General features: G+C 46.9%; 1 protein-coding gene across 3 annotated transcripts in view; it reads left to right on the top strand.

The window, feature by feature from the left end:
- The window catches only part of NEDD4L (NEDD4 like E3 ubiquitin protein ligase), a 335,626-nt gene that overhangs the window by 101,183 nt on the left and 215,393 nt on the right, over nt 1-19,050 (top strand). For all 3 annotated transcript variants that reach the window (XM_064578837.1, XM_064578835.1, XM_045886634.3), the window contains exon 2: nt 9,132-9,205. In XM_064578837.1, coding sequence (XP_064434907.1) covers nt 9,132-9,205 — 74 coding nt within the window. The remainder of the gene's footprint in view (nt 1-9,131; nt 9,206-19,050) is intronic.

The following is a 19,050-nucleotide window of genomic DNA, read 5'->3' as shown; positions in this document are numbered from 1 at the left end:
AGCCTGTCCCTCGCCTGCTGGATGTGTCTGCCCTGTAGCACACGGAGGATGAAGCCTGGGCAGTTCTTCCCTCCCCCGTCTCTCTGCACATTGATTGGTCTCATTTCGAGGTACCCTCATGCGGCTGCTTTTGTCTGGAAGATTGTTCCTCCCTTTTTTCTCAATCTTTAGGGCCTGCCTCACATGTCTGCTCATCTGAGGCTTGCCCCAGATTTCTGGCCAATTTCCTTCTCCCCTCCCCTTACATGTACGTTATTTCTTCCTCTAAATTCCTGTAGATTACCATTCACTGCTGCTATTAAGTTTATTGTGTTGTCTCGTAATTGTGTGTATGTTGTTCTCCTGGGACACAGAAAGTAAAGTCCTATAGGCTTGAACTCTGTCTTACTGAGTCCTTCTTCCGGTACTGTTTGCAGAGCTGAGTAAGTTCCTTGGGTTTCCTGACAACATGGACGTTGAGCAGACCATAGAGGATGGATGGGTGCTGTGTGGACAGGTGCAGTGAGGAAGGGAATTGGGTCCCTGCAAAGAACACAGGGAGTAGGGATAAAGGTGGTTGTGGTGAGCCTTCATTGCTATGCTGAGGGGTTTTAATTAGACCCATTTTTCCATGGGGAAGACCCACTGTTGTAAGGGAGAAAGGACATTCTAGAAAGGTTAGACTAATGGGGTGGCAGTGAATTAGGATGAAGAGAAGCTGCCACACATCAGTAGCACCTACTCAAGGTGGGCACATAATAGATGCTCAGTAGCTTTTGGAAGAAGGAACAGTGAGGTGACGTTGGTTGGTGTTGGCTCACCACATGTGCCCCCCAGAGTTACCGGCATATAGCAGGCAAAGATCTACCATGAGGTAGGAGTCAAGATGTCAGTGAGGAGTGCCGTCATCGGGAGGCTTGCCTGGGCCTGGAGGACCCACTTCAGGATGGTTCGTTCACATGGCTGTTAGCGGGAGGCCTCAGTCCTCACTACCTGGACCCCTCGTAGGTTCTTGATGTCCTCACAACATGGCAGCAGCCGGCTTTCCCCAGAGAGAGCGATCTGAGAGAGGAGGAAGCTTACAGTGTCTTTAATGACCTAATCTTCAACTTTTTCCATATTCTCTTTATTAGAAAGAAGTCATTGTGTCCAACCTTCAGTGAGAGGAAAATTAAGCCCTGCCTCTTGAAGAAGGAAGTTGTGGACATATTTTAAAACGCAGAACATAGGGATGCCTGGGTGGCTCAGTCAGTTAAGCATCCGACTCGGTTTCAGCTCAGATCATTATCTCATGGGTCATGAGATCGAGCCCCTTGTCAGGCTCTGTGCTCAGCGGGGAGTCTGCTTGAAGGTTCTCTTCTGCTCCTTCTCCCAGTCTGTCTCTCTCAAATAAATAAATTAAAAAAAAAAAACCCACACAACATAATTTCTGAAAATTAGTCACCTTGAGCATTAAAATTATGATTCTGCTCTGGAGGGCCATCCTTTTACCTCTCCCCATTTGCTCCATTTGGCATAATGCCATAATCTGGCAGAGGTTGAGAAATGTAGGTTGTGCACAGAAGTCCTGTGCTTCTACAGTTTTCTCCGCAACTATTATCCCTGGGACTTGGCACTTAGAACGTTCTGTGTTGGGCTGACAGTGAGCAGCCACAGAGGATGGGCCTATGAGTTGGGGCTGTTTGCTGTCAGCAGGGTTATCTGAGCTCGAGCTGGACATGAGGTTCAGTATTGGGCTCCTTTCCTGTAACTCCTTGTGTGTGTTTGTCCTCAACCCACGTACCTTAGGTTTCTCTTCCCTCCTGTATTACAGGTGTATTACAGGTACGTGTGTGTCTAATGCCCGCAATTGATTGTAAGCCCCTCCTGGGCACAGAAGAAGGTGTGTTCTTTACTTTGGTGTTCTTCCTGTCTGCTAGCACAGAGCATTGAACATAAATGTCACTTAGCACATTTTTTTGAATGAATGGTGAGAAGGTCAGAGTGGAGAACCGAGGGAGAGCAAGAAGCTCGGAGAGCTGGCAGCAGTGTGAGGCCGGGGACCCATCAAGGGAGTGAAGAGGGGAAAAGGTTTAGAGAGTAGGAATTGGGGCAGGGAATACAGAGTAGGGAAAGGCAGAGCATGAAGAGGACAGGAGGTTGCAGAGCTGAAGAGGGCAGGAATAAGGGATGAGGTCGGGGATGACAGGGGTTGTAGAAAATTTAAAGAGATGTATGGAACAGGATCTTGGCTCATAGCTGGAGAAAGAGCAGGTGGGAATGGGAAGATAAATGGTATCTCCTGTGTAGTAGGCACAGTGAGGGCATTTTATGTTAGCTCATTTAATTTTTAAAGCATCTGAAGTTAATGGACATACATATAACTCAAGATATTTCAGTGTATAGAGATACTAATCATCCCTTTAAACCAGGAGGTGTTTACTGTGAGCCTGCAAATGTTATGGGTAATAGTGAGAACTATAAATACACTGTAGAATATGGAAGATAAATACATAAATTAATTTAGGGATGAAGGACTAAGACATGCAAGTCCCTGACGTAGATCTTCCTTGTCTACAAGGATGGCTGTATGTGATACCTGGGGTCACTGGGGAATCCTGTGGAGAAAGAACACTATTTCCTAACCCAGATATCACCTTTTGCGGTGGGGCGGTGGTGGGTGGAATCAGCTGCTGTTGTGAAGGATAAGGGATCAAATACGAAAAATGACCTTCTTGGGGTGCCTGGGTGGCACAGCCGGTTAAGTATCCAACTCTTGGTTTTGGCTCAGGTCGTGATCTCGGGGTCCTGGGATCGATCCCTGCATCAGACTCCATGCTCAGTGTAGAGTCTGCTTGAGACTCTTTCTCCCTCTGCTCCACCCGCCCCCCATGTGGGCTCCCGCTCTCTCTCTCTCTCTCAAATGAATAAACAAAAATCTTAAAAAAAAAAAAAAGTCACCTTCTAAGGTGGATTCCTAAGAGAAAATATAAATTGTAGTATCTTACTTTGAGTTGGAACTTGAGCTTTATTTTATCATAGGAGTGATTTTGATAGATGATGTATTTCATAGGCTTTGTGGGTGGGCATGGGAATTTGGTAACCCCTTACCCACAGTTTATACGAGCAGGCTTCTGAGCTGGAAACAACTACCTTACAAATGAGCCTTCAGAATGCCGCCCCCCCATTGATAAGTTGGGACTTGCGCAGCAGTACTCAGCTATGGCTTGGGCACCTTGTCTTGTTTTAAGCCTTCAGGAAGAATTAGAAAATGAAGTGGAAAAGAAAAACATGTGTCAAGTGTGTAGAATCGTCCCTGTTGTGCAATGACCGTGCGAAAACAGGAGACGAGTAGTACCTGGGAGAGACCCTGAGAGTCATGAGCAGACGCGCTGTTTTCGGCCTCACCTCTTCTCTGCACTTTCTCTGCTTCACATAGCCCACCTGCAAATAATACCTTCGTTGTCGTAAGCCGCCTTAGTTAAACATTGGATTCTACTGGAGTCATAACCAGGCCCGCAATGTCATGCGTAGATTTTATGAAAGTAATTACATGCCTCAGAAAGTCCAGTTGCTCAGCTTGTCGCCCATTGCATCTGATAAAAGTAGTCACACACCTGATCACGTGTTTCTTTACAGGGTCACAGTGGCTGCTTATCTGTATGCACACTTATTGTTGAGAGGAAACACAGATAAGTTTTTGCTGTATGTCTGAAACCCGTGTGTAAAAACGATTTTTAGAGTAACATTCTCTTTCCTGCTCCCTTGCCCCATAACTTCGGAGGGAGGTGAAATTTCCTGTCACAGCTGCTTATAAATAGTAAGTGCTCAATAAAGGCTCTTTCCTCCTTTCACCTCCCAGCTGTTGCCTGGGTGTTACAGAAGGGTGTCCTTCTCACATCTCCCAGGTAGACAGCTCTGTACCTTTGTGAGTTAGCTAAAATGTAACCTGTAGGTTTTTGTTATGACAAAAGGTTTATTCACCGTAGAAATACGGAAACCTAGATCCCTAAGCCTGTGATTTTAAATTTTTCTTTTGTTCCTTATTTATTTTTCCGGTGTTTCTACAAAAATTTAATTTCCAAAGAAAAATGCGTAATGTTTCAAAAAGAAAAAAGTGTAGACCAGAAAGTTATCCATTATCCAGAGGTAATCACTGCTACTATACTCCTTTTGTTGTCTTTTTCTGTGCCTGTACGTAATTGATATATATTGAAAATTGAGACTGTATTGTATATGAGCAAAGGCCAACTGCTAAAGCAACCTGTGATTTACAGTGGGAAGAAACAGTACAAGTCTATTTCCAGCTCACTGTCCTGGCAAGGTGGGTAGGTGATGGTGGAGGGGGCAAGATGAGGTGGAGATGTTCTATCCCGCTACGCTCCCTTCACAGAGTTTTTCCCTTCTTGGCCTTAAGGATTTTCTCTGCTGAGCCGGGAGAAGAGAATGGAGGGAGGATGATGAGTAGGAGGGTCTTATGGGCCAGGTCTGGAAGATGCATACATCATTTCAGTGCACATTCCACTGGCCAGAGCCTAGTCACATGACCACTTCACTGTGAGGAACGCTGGGAAATGTAGTCCAATTGGAAAAGGGTTATAGCTTATTGACCACCTTAATTATCTCTAACTCAATTGTGTAACTCATTTTTGAAACTTTTTTTTTTTTATAAACCAGGCTGTTTACTTTGAACATGGTCTCCTCTCCATCTCAATCCTATGTGAAGCCCCCACCATCTCTTGCCAGATCTCTAATTGTCTGTTTCTGTTCTTGTTCCCCTGTAGTCTGATCTTGCACAGCAACCAAGGTGGTCTTCTAAAAACTCACGTCAAATGTGATCAGTCCCCTGCTTAAAACTTCCCAGAGATGGTTGGAATAATGCCCACTTTCTATAGAGACTGGCCTCTTGGATCTCTGGCCCCACCGTACCACTCTGTTCTCGCCTCTCCCTGCAATGCCAGACCTGCTCCCTGAGGCCTTGGGACTTGCTGTCACCCCTGCATGAATATCCCTACCCCCATCATCACCCTCTGTCTCCTTTGGGTTTAGCTCAGGTGTCTCCTCTCCAAAGAGGCCTTTCCCTGACGACCAGTCATAAATATCCTCCCTCTTTCCCTCCACTTAGTTGCTTTTACTGAGGTGCCATCAAAGCACTTACACCATCAGAAATTCCTGTTTGCAATATATATATTTATATTCTTTCTGCCTTCTAGATTGTAGGTTCCTTGAGGCAGGAACTCTGTCTTGTTCATCTCTGTACCCCCAGATAATGTGTCTGGCACATGGTTGGTACTTAGTAAACACTTGTGGAATGAATGCAGGTCATTACAGAATCTCACACTTTTTACTTTATTTCTTTGAGAAAGTGTGCATGAGCATGAGCAGGGGGAGGGGCAGAGGGAGGGGCAGAGGGAGAAGCAGACTCCCCACTAAGCGGGGAGCCTGGCACAGGGCTCGATCCCAGAACCTGGGATTATGACCTGAGCTGAAGGCAGATGCTTCACCTACTGAGCCACCTAGGCGCCCCAGAATCTCACACATTTTTTTTTTTTTTTAAGATTTTATTTATTTATTCGACAGAGAGTGAGTGAGTACAACCAGGGAGGAGTAGTAGAGGGAGAGAGAAGCAGGCCTCCCGCTGAGCAGGGAGCCTGACGCAGGGCTCGATTCCAAGACCCTGAGATCATGACCTGAGCCGAAGGCAGACACGCAACCATCTGAGCCACCCAGGTGCCCTGAATCTCACACATTTTTAATGACAGTGTTGTAGTTCATTGCACAGAATTGCTGTGAACATTTAACTGTCTACTTTTGAGGGACTTCTTTTTTTTTTTTTTTTCCCCCAATTAAAAAATGCTTTGGTGACTGTCCTTTTAGCTGTTCTTTGGTTTGCTTTGTGCACATATCTGTGCTTATTTTCTTAGGTTTGATTCCTACATGAGAATTTATTTAGTGGAAAGATATGTGTACAAAATTTTAAAGTATGTTATATATTACCCTTTGCCCTCCAGACCCCCAATTTGTGTCCCCATGTAGTTGAGAGCCTTGGTATACAGTGCACTTTCATGAACACCAGAAGCTGGGTGGGGCAGGGTGAGCGTGGGGCGTTTTGTCTGTCTGTATTGCTGTATCCCTAGATCTTAGAACAGGCGCTCATGCTTACCAAATGAATAAATCAATTTCCATAAAAAAATTCTACTTGTTCCTTCAGTGAAGTGTATTTTTATTCATTTATTCATATAAATGTTCCCTGACTTTAAAATGTGTGCTTTTGAAAAGTAGGTCTGCCCAGTGTAAGAACAAAGAGCATTCACCCAGTGTTAATATAAACCTCAGGGAATGGGTGTGAGCTGGGCTTATCTTATTCCTTAGAATCCAGACACGATGCAGTTGAGCCCCCTATCAAGTTGGTGGAAAGTCCAGGACACTGCCCAGGATTTTTGAGAATCCCAAGTGCTGTGAGATAAAGAGACCGTTTCTTACCAGAATTCTTATGTTTTGCTCTGTGACAGACTGTACATGTTAATCTTCCCCAACTTGATGACCAGTGCCAGCCTGGGGTGGAAAGACTGCTACCCTTCCCCAATTGGTTATGCCTGGCAGACCAGATGATCCACCATCTCCTTTTGCCAGCACTCAGGACTGGCCTGTAGACTTAGCACTTCCTTTAACACTATCCACCATCCGTGGGTGCCAACTGATTACCCCCCCCCACCCCGCACAAGTGTGTTTGGGGAGAATTGCTGGCTGGAAGTCTTTGTCATGGGGTGAGGGGAGGGCCAGAGAGCTGGGATGGGGGGAGCAGTGAGACAGGAAAGTACACTCCTCTGTTTCCTGCCCTCATTTCTTCTGCAGGGTTCCTCATTCCCTCTCAGGTGTGAGATCCCCTTCACCTGGCTGACAAGGATCTCCTTTTCACCCGTGATCCTCAGCTTATATGCAGTGTGTGCACCCCAGCGGGCCTTAAATTCTTCACATTGTACCATAAACCCTACAAAGGTGTGGCCAGATTTTTATCCAAGTGTAAAAACCTGCATCCACCGTGGCATTTCCTTGAGTTGAGCAGGTCATCAGAGAGGTCTAATGATGGGTGGTGGGGTGCAGTGTGCTGGGAGAGACAAAAGAGTCGTAGCCTAGGTAATGGCTGTGCTAACAAGGAATCCTTGGTGCCGGGCCGTGGAGGTGAGTGGAAGGGAGAGAGGTCAGGCAGTCGGTGCCTAACCTGGAAGCTTTGGGAAGCCCTTGGAGACACTGCTGGGCTGTAGCAAAGCCATGTTTTAGTTATCACTCACTTGTCTTCATCCTTTCGTGAAGCCCAGCAAGCACATGAAATCCAAACTTGAATGCAGACCTCATTTGGAAAGGGATCCTCAGCACACACAAGTTGAGAAACCTGTTTGTGTCTCTGCTGTGTGTGCAGGTGGGCAGCCTTGCAGCAGGGGTAGGTGGTTGGAGGGAGGGAGGGAGGATGGTTGGAAGAATCCTGGAAAGTAACGATCTCCAGCACGCTTCTGGTTGCACACAGACACGCTCAGTGTGTGTGCAGTGCGTTGACCAGGGCTCAGTAGCCTCCTGGCTCCATGTTGAATTTCACCCTGCCTCCTTTGACATAATCATTTGGATTTTTTTTTTTCCTTCAGCCAGGTCTTGACCAAACACTTCCACAGTCCTCCTCTCTTGCCCCTCGGTGCTCCTGTTGCCAAGGGCTCCAGCCCTAGCTGTTTCCCCTCCTCACCCTTCCTGGGTATGTTCTTCTGCACCTGTGGCTTTAACCACCAACTACCACTCTACACCGATAACCCCCCATCTGACCCATACCGGATGTCTTTCCCATTTATCTAGTCTTTTTTTCTCCCCCGACCTGGTTGTTACACAGATGCCTTGAATTCAACAATTCAGTTCATGTTAGCACTTAGTGACCCAAACCAGAAACTTGAGAGCAAGACAGCGCTCCTCTCGCCTGAATGTCTTAGTCCTTAGCTACTGCTCTGACCTCTGCCTTTGGGCATGAGGCCATCACTGGTTCCTGCACTGTGGGTCTACCCACCCCTCACAGGACACCGTGAGCATATTCGTATCTATATTTTAAGACCTTGCTCAATGCCCAATTGTAATAGGAGCTGCTTAGAGAATGTTGGAATGAAGAAATAAGCAGGTGGGTGGGTGGATGGATGGATGGATGAATGAATGAGTGATTTCCGAGATGGTTTGAGATGATTTCCACTTAAGATTATGATCTTTATTTTTTTTCCTCCTCACTGCAACTGAGGAATTATTATTATTTTTTTTTGAAGATTTTATTTATTTATTTAACAGAGACACAGCGAGACAGGGAACCACAAGCAGGGGGAGTGGGAGGAGGAGGAGAAGCAGGCCTCCCATGGAGCAGGGAGCCCGATGTGGGGCTCGATCCCAGGACCCTGGGACCATGACCTGAGCCGAAGGCAGACACTTAAAAACTGAGCCACCCAGGCGCCCCTGAGGAATTATTTTCGCTTGTTTTATACCAACATGATGAAACTGTAATTTTGAGAAAATGCTGTACCACATGAAATTTTTTTCTGTCTCGGGCCGTGCGCACAAATGGACAAACTTGCATGGAGTAATTATTTATTAAAGTGAAAAATCAAGGAATTATTTATTAAATAAGTTCTTTATTAAAGATTCAAACATATGCTTGTGTTCTTGGCATATAACTGGGAAATCTTTCACTGGTCCAAATCGATCTGCATGATGTAGTTTGAATTAAACTTGTGCTTAATTAACCTGGATGCTCTACATTTTTACTTAAAAGATTTTATTTGAGAGATCGAGGGAGAGAGCATGGGGGAGGGGAGGGCAGAGGGACAAGCAGACTTCCCTGCTGAGCGTGGAGTCGGACTCGGGGCTTGGTCCCAGGACCCTGAGATCATGACCTGAGCTGAAATCAAGAGTCGGACACTCAGCCGAGTCACCCAGCTGCCCCAAGATGTTCTGAATTTCTAGGGCCGTAGGGTTTTGAACTGGAACGTTGCCTTTTGAACTTGAGTGTGAGGAAGCGTCGCCTGTGCTAAGTTGATTGGTTCTCTGTCCCCAGTACTGGTCTAAACAGAAATCGTTACCTTTGCATATTGGGTAAGACAGTGACCCATTGAAGGTCCATTTCTTAAACTTTTTTTTTCCTCTTTCAACAGGGAGAGTCCCGTATTCTCAGAGTGAAGGTGGTTTCTGGAATTGATCTCGCCAAAAAGGACATCTTTGGAGCCAGGTATGTTTGTTTTGTTTTTTTGTAGGCTTCTGACGAGTTAGGCAAGCACTTTCCAAACTGAAAACTAAACCTGGAGGCCTCCTTTTTTTTTTAAGATTTTATTTATTTATTTATTTGACAGAGAGAGACACAGTGAGAGAGGGAACACAAGCAGGCGGAGTGGGAGAGGGAGAAGCAGGCTCCCTGCAGAGCAGGGAGCCCGATGCGGGACTCGATCCCAGGACCCTGGGACCATGACCTGAGCCGAAGGCAGACACTTAACGACTGAGCCACCCAGGTGCCCCACCTGGAGGCCTCCTTAAGGCGAGATTACCGGGCCCCCCTCTGGAGTTTCTGATGGAGCAATGGACCGCGTTTTGTGCAGGGGATCTTGCCTTCCATCTGGCTTGATTTGATGAGGAGACTGGATTCCGATGTGTTTTTTTTTCTCCGTAGAAAAATACACTTTGGGAATGTGTGTTTATTTTAATACATTCCTTTTTTTTTTTTTTTTTTTAAATCCCTAATTTAGGGAGACACGAAAGCATTATTTTGTTCCTAGCAGAACTGGGTATTCTCTGGTGTGTATAATCTGAATTGAGAGATTTGGTGATGTGAGTGAATTTGGTGATTTCTGTGCCTTTTCTGGAAACACCAGCAGCCTGGTTTTCCTACGTCCTTATTAGCTTTTTTTATTTTGAGTATTGTGCCTGATACTCCTACATCTTGAAATCAGCCCTTTTATTCCTGTTGGCTCTGCTGGGTGTCTCAATAAGTTACTGGACCATCAGCACAATGAGGTTAGAGCCACTGAGAACTGGGATTTGGACCAGATTTTGGAGAACAAAGACCATTTTGAACTTTAGACATGGAGACATTAGAGGTGTCCCAGTCCAACTTGCCTGTCCTATCGCTTTCCCAGGCCATGCATGTCAGTGGTGTGGAACAGGCCCCCGGCGCCCCGCCCTGTTCACGCTTGGTATTCTGTAGGATTGAGCCATGAGGGTTGCGGTGGCTGCTGGGGACAGTTGGGAGTTGTTGGAGTGCTCTCATTAGAACATTCATTTCATCCTGTCAGCCCCCTCCTGTTGCCCGCAGTCACCCTCTGGCTTCAGGCCCTCAGGGTGATGTTGGACACTCTGTAACGGGGCCTCGTTCTGTCCAGCTCACCTCACCTTCATGCTCGCCCAGCAGAAGCCCTTTTCTGCCCTGGGTAGGCAAACCTCTTGATTTTCTGGTCCTATATCTTCATGGACATTTTTAGTTTTTCCTGTCCCAATAAGTTACTACAATAGCACCTGGAGAAATTATGAAAAATACATAAATAAAGTTGATGCAAGAAAAATCCGTGAGATCTTATTAAAAGTTCCCCATACTTGGGGCGCCTGGGTGGCCCAGTGGGTTAAGTGTCTGACTCTTGATTTTGGCTCAAATGGTGACCTCAGGGTCCTGAGATGGAGCTCTGCGTTGGGCTCTGCGCTCAGCGTGGAGTCTGCTTGCTACTCTCTCTCCCTCCCCCTTCTGCACCCCCCCCCAAATAAATGCATCTTAAAAAAAGTTCTCCATTCTTACATGTGCCTCAAATGACTGAGGGTTAGCTGTCTGAGCCGTCATGGGAACTGCATGCATGCGCCTCCATCGGGAGTTGCTGGTGGTGTGGGAGGGAAGCACATCTCACCTGCAGGTTCCTTCTCCTTTCCTGTGCCGGTATGAATGCTCTAATATTTCCCTTGTCTGTCTCCTACTAGATTAGAATTTACAGGGGATAGAGACCTCTCTCTTCTGTTGCTTATACAGAGCACCATGAGCCAGACTGGGCAGATTGTTGTTGTTGTTATTGTTGTTTAAAGATTTTATTTATTATTTGAGACAGAATGAGAGAGAGAGAGAGCACATGAGAGGGGGAGGGTCAGAGGGAGAAGCAGACTCCCCGCCGAGCAGGGAGCCGATGCGGGACTCAATCCCGGGACTCCGGGATCATGACCTGAGCCGAAGGCAGTCGCTCAACCGACTGAGCCACCCAGGCGCCCCAGATTGTTTTTTTTTTTTTTTTTTTTTTAAGATTTTATTTATTTATTTGAGATAGAGAGAATGAGAGAGAGAGAGAGAGCACATGAGAGGGGGGAGGGTCAGAGGGAGAAGCAGACTCCCTGCTGAGCAGGGAGCCCGATGCGGGACTCGATCCCAGGACTCCAGGATCATGACCTGAGCCGAAGGCAGTCGCTTAACCAATTGAGCCACCCAGGCGCCCCAGATTGTTTTTTAATAGAAACATTTGCATGCTCACCAGTAAATTGTGCGCTTATATCCAAAATGCCTATTGCTCTCACTCTTTTCCATGAATTTTATAGTTTTGAAGGAAGAGGTTGGATTTGGAAAATTACAGCGATTTTTATTTTGATTGTTTTTGCTTTGTTTTACCAAAGCCGTTCATAAAACAATGAAATGGATTCAGATTGTGTTTCTCAGCCTGTTAAGATCTGAGATTAAAATTGGTAGTGGGATTAGGCTTCAAATCTTAGAAGAGGCGGACAAATCCGAGCCTTGAATTTTTACCTTTTACATGAAAAGGGGCAGCATGATTTCTTAGCAGGGTAAAAGGAATTACAGAGAATACCTCAAGATGTTCATTGGAAAGGTAGTGTATGACTTAATTGGACCAAGTGCTGGAAGATGAGTAGAAAGTCTGGATCCTACTTCTGTCCTTCATTTTCTTTTAAAGATTTTATTTGAGAGAGAGAGAGTGAGTGTGAGAGAGAGCATGAGCAAGGGGAGCTGCAGAGGGAGAAGGAGCAGCAGACTCCCTGCTGAGCAGGGAGCCTGATGCTGGGCTCGATCCCAGGACTCTGGGATCGTGATCTGAGCTGAAGGCAGACGCTTAACTGACTGACCACCCAGGCGCCCCTGTCCTTCATTTTCTTAGTTTTAATAAATACAAAACACACTGTCCTCCCTTCCTGCCTTCCTCCTTCACTCTCCGTGCCTCGCTCAGGTGTCCACTTTCTCTGAGTGTCATAGTTCTTTCAGGACCCATTTGCCAATGAGTGAGCTAAAACGGAAGAATTAGGTGGCAGCGTGCAGGTCACGCCATGTTGGCATTTCACTGTAGAATGGCCCCGTTTATCACCTTCTTACTTTGCCTCATGACCTGCATTCTCCTCCACATTATCTTGAGCAAATCCTCTCTAGTTCTCTGTGTCCCAGTAGCTCGTATAGAACAGGGATTACTGTTGCCTCGTAACTGGTGTGCAGGAGTCTGGGGAGAGCCCCCTGGTCACTCTGCTCACCTGGCAGCTCTCCTGTGTTTGGAGGCAGAAGTCATGAGTGTGGATTTGTGGTGTGTGTCCCCTGCTCTCCACTGGGGTGAGACCCTTACTATCAGTGTCCTTCTGAACCCCAGTAAGCCCCCCCTGTCACCTACAGCCTGTCACTGAACCCCCTCCATCTGTGTTTCCCATTCTCCCTTCCCAGGGAGAGAGCTGGACAGGAACGGGAACCCCTGTTGTGGAAAGGATAATGGATGGAGAAAGAAGGCTAGTGTTGGCGAGCAGCATCATCAGAAACTCATAAGTGGAAGAAACCATATAGACTTGGGTCTTTTGAAAAGACAGGATTTATTCCTTTTTTAAAAGAGTTTTTTTGTTTGTTTTTAAGAGAGGGAAGGAGAGAGAGAGAGGAGAGGACGGGCAGAGGTAGAGGGAGAGAGAGAATCCCAAGCGGACTCTGCGCTGAGCACGGAGCCCTATGTGGAGCTCGATCTCACTACCCTGAGATCGTGACCTGAGCCGAAATCAAGAGTCGGGTGCTTAACTGACGGAGCCACCCAGGCACCTCAATACAGGATTTACTTCTCTGGGGCTCTCTCTGCTTTGTCTCCAAGGGAGGCTGCCTGGCCTGAGGTGGGGTGGGCTGGTGGTTGGGGTGCAGTGGGTGGGGGGGTAGAGGGGCGGGATGTGTTGGTCGGCGGTGTCATGAGCACTCCATCTCTCCCAAGTGAGAGGCTAAGGGTCCACTTCAGAGGACTGGGGTTTGTGGGACCCTGGTCTCGGGCCTGCCTCTCTACCAGGGCAGCTGATCCACCCTTGAGAGGCCTGTACCTGAAATGCCCTTCTTTTCCGCATTCTTTGTCCCAATCCTGCACTGAGAATACAAGATCATTTTCCAGCTTCCTTCCAGCAAAGCCTAACTTCATTAAAAGAGCCTTTGTTTAAAGAAGATTTGGTAATTGAGCTCTTGCTCTCCTTGAATGTCTGAGCGTTTGGTCTGTGTGGAAATGGCACTAGCAGAGAAAGCTTTTCTTTTGGGTCACACCTTCGGGTCAAAGAAGGGCGACCATATAATCTGTCAACTAAACAGGGACACTTTTGTCTGCAACAAATGCTATGTCAAATGTGGGAGGTCAGGACATAGGATGTATATGGAGGCTGGTCACCCCAGGTAAAAGACCTCCCAACTTGATGAGCTATGGGGAAAAAAAAATGCTATGTGATTTTTTTTTTTTTCCCCTAAAGATGAGGAAAAGAAACTCTAACTCTTAAAACAAAAACATACCACCTGTAAAATGCCAATCTGACATTCAAAAGGAAGTAAAACCATTTTGGAAACAGGGCATACATGGGGTACCTGCCTCCATTTCGGAAATGGGTCCATTGTCTTTGTGAGGTAGAGTGTGATGTGGGGGAATCAAGGAGGCGCCTTTCCCCGGGAAGTCCTCTTGCCCCCTCGTCACAGTCCCAGTCTCCTGTTGAGGTGTAGGATTCGAGTCCGCTGGTAACAGGCTTTGCCACCTTCTCTGGTCTGGTTTGCCCCCCACTCCAGCGCCACCCCTTTCGTCCAAACTGATCACATTGGACTGCTCTTTCTAACGGTAGGTTACTACTCTACCTGAGTGACAAACATTGAGCCCCCTGGATGGGCCATTTGGACTAGATGACGGTCAGGGTCTCTCTAAAACCTGCAATGTGATGGCTGCATCCTTATTAAAAGCAGAGTTAAAGAACTGCCCATTGTATTTGAGCTGACCCACGTTCTTAGAATTATGAGTATCATAAAGGAAGTCAATTTTGAATAGATAGACTTTGCCAAGTAAGATCTGTTTGTGGTTTTTTTTTAAACTTAGAATACCTTTAAGTTTCAAACTGTATTCTTTAGGTAAGCTTGTATCTCATGACTTCTTTTTGTCATAGGCTTAAGTAGTAACTGAATAGGGTCCTTTTAATACAAGTTTTAGCTGTACCCTCCCCCCTTTTCCTCCTGAATTGTGATCGGTCATTTGCGGTTACTTAGAATCATCTGACACCATAAAGCTGCTCCTTAAAATTGAGCAACAGTGGCTAAGACAACTAGAATTTCATGCTTTCATACGGAAGATTTCAAGACTCTCATTTCACACTTGCTTCTGTGGATTTTGTATGGGAACTATTAGCATCAAGTTACACCTGTTTGGTTTTTTTTTTTTTTTTTTTTTTGACAAGCGGTGATTTGAAATGCAGAACACACACACACATCGAGGGCATCGAGGGCATTGGAGGGATGTGGCAAGAAATCTCGTGTGGGCTGGTGACAGGGAGTTACTGCCCCCGCGAGATGGCCCCACGGCCCCGCCTCACCTCCATCCCATTATCTAGATTGCAGTTGTTAACATTTTTCTGCATTGGCTTCATTATCTTTTTTTTTTTTTAACTGAAGTATTCCAAAGTGAATTATAGACATCATGACACCCAGCCCCTAAGTACTTACTTCAGCCTGCATCTCGAAAAAACGGCGTATTCCTTTATAACCACAATACAATTTTCACAAAATTAACAATAATTGCCTGATGGACTCTCTTACCTAGTCCATTACCTGACTCCCCTGAACCGTGCCTATGATGCCTTTTATAACTGGGCCGTTTAGAGCAGAATTCAGTTGAGAATCATGTATTGCATTTACTTTTGGTGGGTCTCTTAAACGCCTGTTAATTAGAATCATCCCCCCACTTCCCCTTTAAATGACCTGGGATGGTCATTCAGTTATTACTTGCTGTATCATTTATTGTGTTCTTTCTTTCTTTCTTTTTTTTTTTTAAAGATTTTATTTATTTATTTGAGACAGAGAGAATGAGAGAGACAGAGAGCACATGAGAGGGGGGAGGGTCAGAGGGAGAAGCAGACTCCCTGCTGAGCAGGGAGCCCGATGCGGGACTCGATCCCGGGACTCCAGGATCATGACCTGAGCCGAAGGCAGTCGCTTAACTGACTGAGCCACCCAGGCGCCCTATTGTGTTCTTTCTCCTCCTGGGTTTCCTGTATGGTAGAAGTTGCGTCTAAAGGCTTGATCAGGGGCACCTGGGTGGTGCAGTTAAGCGTCCAACTCTTGTTTCTGCTCAGGTCATGATCTCAAGGTCGTGTGATTGAGCCCTGGCGTCGGGTTCTACACTCAGTGCTAAGTCTGCTTGAGAGTCTCTGTCCCTCCCGCGTATGCGTGCGCTCTCTCTCCCTCTCTAAAATAAATAAATCTTATTTAAAAAGAAAAAAAAGACTTGATCAAATTCAGTTTCAACACTGGGGACAGGAATGGGGATGCTGTTTGCTCAGGTGGAACACGGTGTCTGGTTGGCCTACAACCAATGGCGCTAAAACAAGATGGATCCCAGGTTTAATGTGGGGATAGTCTGTTCCATCCACGGTCATGACTGTTCCCCCAGGTGACCAGTGAGAAATGGGTGAGGCAATATTTTGGCTACACACTGTACACAGATAAATTTTAACTATTAACTCACTTTTTCTCCAAATAGGACTTCTTTTTTGGGGGGGGCCACTTTTTGAAAACCTTGCCTAGCATAAGTTTACTCAATTGGGAAACCTTGAGGCTATACGTACCTTGAGAGTCCCCTCAATGTAAGCCCTTCTAGGATGTCGTTAGGCCAGAGTTTGCAAACTGTCGGTCCCTGTGGACTAGACTGAGCTCACAGGTGTGCTTATTTGGCCCATGGAGCACTAAAACAAAGAAATAAAAATCCTGAGCCAACACTTGGGAGATTTCCTATTAAAAATCCATTATTTCCAGGCACCTGGGTGGCTCAGTTGGTTGGGCGACGGCCTTCGGCTCAGGTCAGGATCCTGGAGTCCCGGGATCGAGTCCCGCATTGGGCTCCCTGCTCAGCGGGGGGTCTGCTTCTCCCTCTGCCCTCTTCCCTCTCGTGCTCTCTGTCTCTCATTCTCTCTCTCTCAAATAAATAAATAAAATCTTTAAAAAAAAAAAAATCCATTATTTCCAGGCTTCTGGAAAGTCTTGGCAGTCTACACACCCAAGGTCACGGGGCTGGAGGTGTCTCCCGGATGCACTCGTTAGATGGGGCCATGACCTCTTGGCCGCCGAGAACCCCACATCTCCCATCCTATTCTGTGCAGCCAACCTCCTCCGCTGACATAGCCCTGAGCCCCTGGAGGGACAGACCTGTGTTTGGTTTTGACCCCTGTACAGGGGGTCTTTAACCTAGAGAGCGGAGTCTCCCCCCGCCCTCCCCCACAGCACATGGACCTCCTTAGGTGGGTGCAGAGCACCTTATACTCCGCTGAGACGCTGTTTGTGATGTGCAGGCGCTTGCCAGTCGGCCTCCTCTCTGCATGCCTCGGCTATCTAGGGCATTGCTGCGGAATCACAACCTCACTAAAGGCCTCGGGCTGAAAAGTATTCGTCTTAAAATCCCTGCCCCTAAGAGCTCAGACAGTTACTCACGCGAGCGCCCCAGAGAACCTCACTGTCAGATGATTTATTCTAGCTGTACACCGCGCGCCTCCCCCCCCCCCCCCCCCGTAGGACTTTGAAGGATCTTGCTGTCCTCCTCCCAAATGGAAACCTCTTCTTACTCTGTAAAAAAGCACACCACTCTATCTGTGTTCGTGTTTACTTCCTGGTCTTGAATGCACGTGTCTATGCCATGTCCTCAGAAAGCCTGTCCATCATGGCTTTGCACACTGCTCAGGCCACGCCGTTTCCCAGAGGGCAACAATTAGAAGCGGCAGATGGGTCAGTGTGTAGGGCCAGCGTGTTTCTCTTCTGCGTCAGGCCCCCGGGCTTGCTGTGGTATAGCTAGTGTCCGTAAAACTAGCGATACGAACTGGCCTTTGGGTCATCCCACTTTGGGTAATGAAGGCGTGAACTGGACAGGCCACACTTACATACCATTCTCTGGTGTTGCGTTAAGGTGAATCCCTCATTCAGAATCTTCGGCTTGGCCTTCACTCTTTTTTTTTTAATTTTTAATTTTTTTAAAGATTTTATTTATTTGACAGAGAGAGAAAGCGAGGGAGGGAACACAAGCAGGGGGAGTGGGAGAGGGAGAAGCAGGCCTCCTGCTGAGCAGGGAGCCCGATGCGGGGCTCGATCCCAGGACCCTGGGATCATGACTTGAGCTGAAGGTAGACGCTTAACGACTGAGCCACCCGGGCGCCCTTGGCCTTCACTCTTGATGCATGAACGTGTGGGCATCATCAGGGGAGCCTCTGCTCGGCCACGTGGTCCGACAGAGAGTAGAGGGGGTAATTGGAGGACGTCTTGCCCTCATTGCCCTCAGAATCTAGAAGAATGTTCTCCGGTCACTGAGTCTGTAAGGCAGAGAATTGGATGGGTTTCAGGAAGAAGAGGGGCACCAGCACATCATAGACGCGGAATAAATTTTGGTCATCGGGTCAGAGTGGGAGCCCGAGAAAATGGAAAAATTAAAGCTACTCAAGAGCCATGGGCACTATTTTAATCATGTAATGTAATTACAGAGGGCATCTCTGGGCATTGGTGGAGAGTGGATGTCTCTGGACGTGGGGGTGGGGTGGGCTCCCCCTCCTAGCTGCCCACCCCTCCTGACTCCTTCCTCTCCCTCATTCCTCAGCTGCGTGTCTTTGCCTGTAGGCCCCCCTGCCCCCCACCGGCCCACATCCCAGTACCTTCAGTCCTGCTTCATCCCAAAGTATTCTATATTTGTCTCACCATCTTCCTTTTTGGGGGGAGGTTGGGAAAGAGTGTAAGAAGCTCAAGTATAAGCAAGGAGGTGTGCCAACTGGAGATGAGTCAGAAACGAAAGCATTTCTAAATGTGTAAGACAATGAAGACAATATTTATTTGACAAAAGTTGAAGTTAACAACCAAGCCTGCAGAAACACAGCCAGAAGGGAGGTCCAGCGTTGGGACAGCCGGGGATCTCCGCTTCCATTTCCTCACCAAAGGAGGAGGGAGGGAGAGGTTTCTCTGTCAGTTGGGGGTTCTCCTGTTTTTTGGGGGGTGAAGGTGGCTCGCCAGCCCATTCTCAGTGGCCGGGCCTCTGAGAGGCCTTGGGAATACTCCTGTCCGGGCCCACGATGCATCAGTGTTGACAGAAATGCTCTTATTGAAGGTGAAAATATCCTGGTATTATACCTAAAAGTTATGCTTTTAAAAAGGGATACATATCTCTGGAATCCCAAGATGTTAGATTTCTCAGATACAAATCTCCTATGTTATAATATTTCATCTTCTAAGAAACATTGTCATTAGATTTCATAAAATTACTTTTACTTAGGGTTTATATTTGGGGGAGGGACCTGGAAGATAAAAGTTTTAGGATGGCTTATAAGTGTAAGTGAGCTGGCAGGTTCTTAAGTGGGAAATAGAGCCTCCTCTGAGTGCTGTAAGTGGTTATTCAAATTGGGGGCCCGCACACTTTTTTTCTTCAAAGGGCCAGATAGTAGATTTTTTTTTTAAAGATTTTTTTTTTTTTATTCATGAGAGACAGAGCGAGAGAAAGGCAGAGGGAGAAGCAGGCTCCCAAGGAGCAGGGAGCCCGATGCGGGACTCGATCCCAGGACCCTGGAATTGTGACCTGAGCCGAAGGCAGACGCTTCACGACTGAG

The sequence above is a fragment of the Mirounga angustirostris genome, unplaced genomic scaffold (genome assembly GCF_029215605.1).
Source record: "Mirounga angustirostris isolate CCGP_5_RB_7025 unplaced genomic scaffold, mMirAng1.0.hap1 SCAF_14, whole genome shotgun sequence".
Lineage (NCBI taxonomy): Eukaryota > Metazoa > Chordata > Mammalia > Carnivora > Phocidae > Mirounga > Mirounga angustirostris.
This window is presented reverse-complemented; position numbering and strand designations above follow the sequence as displayed.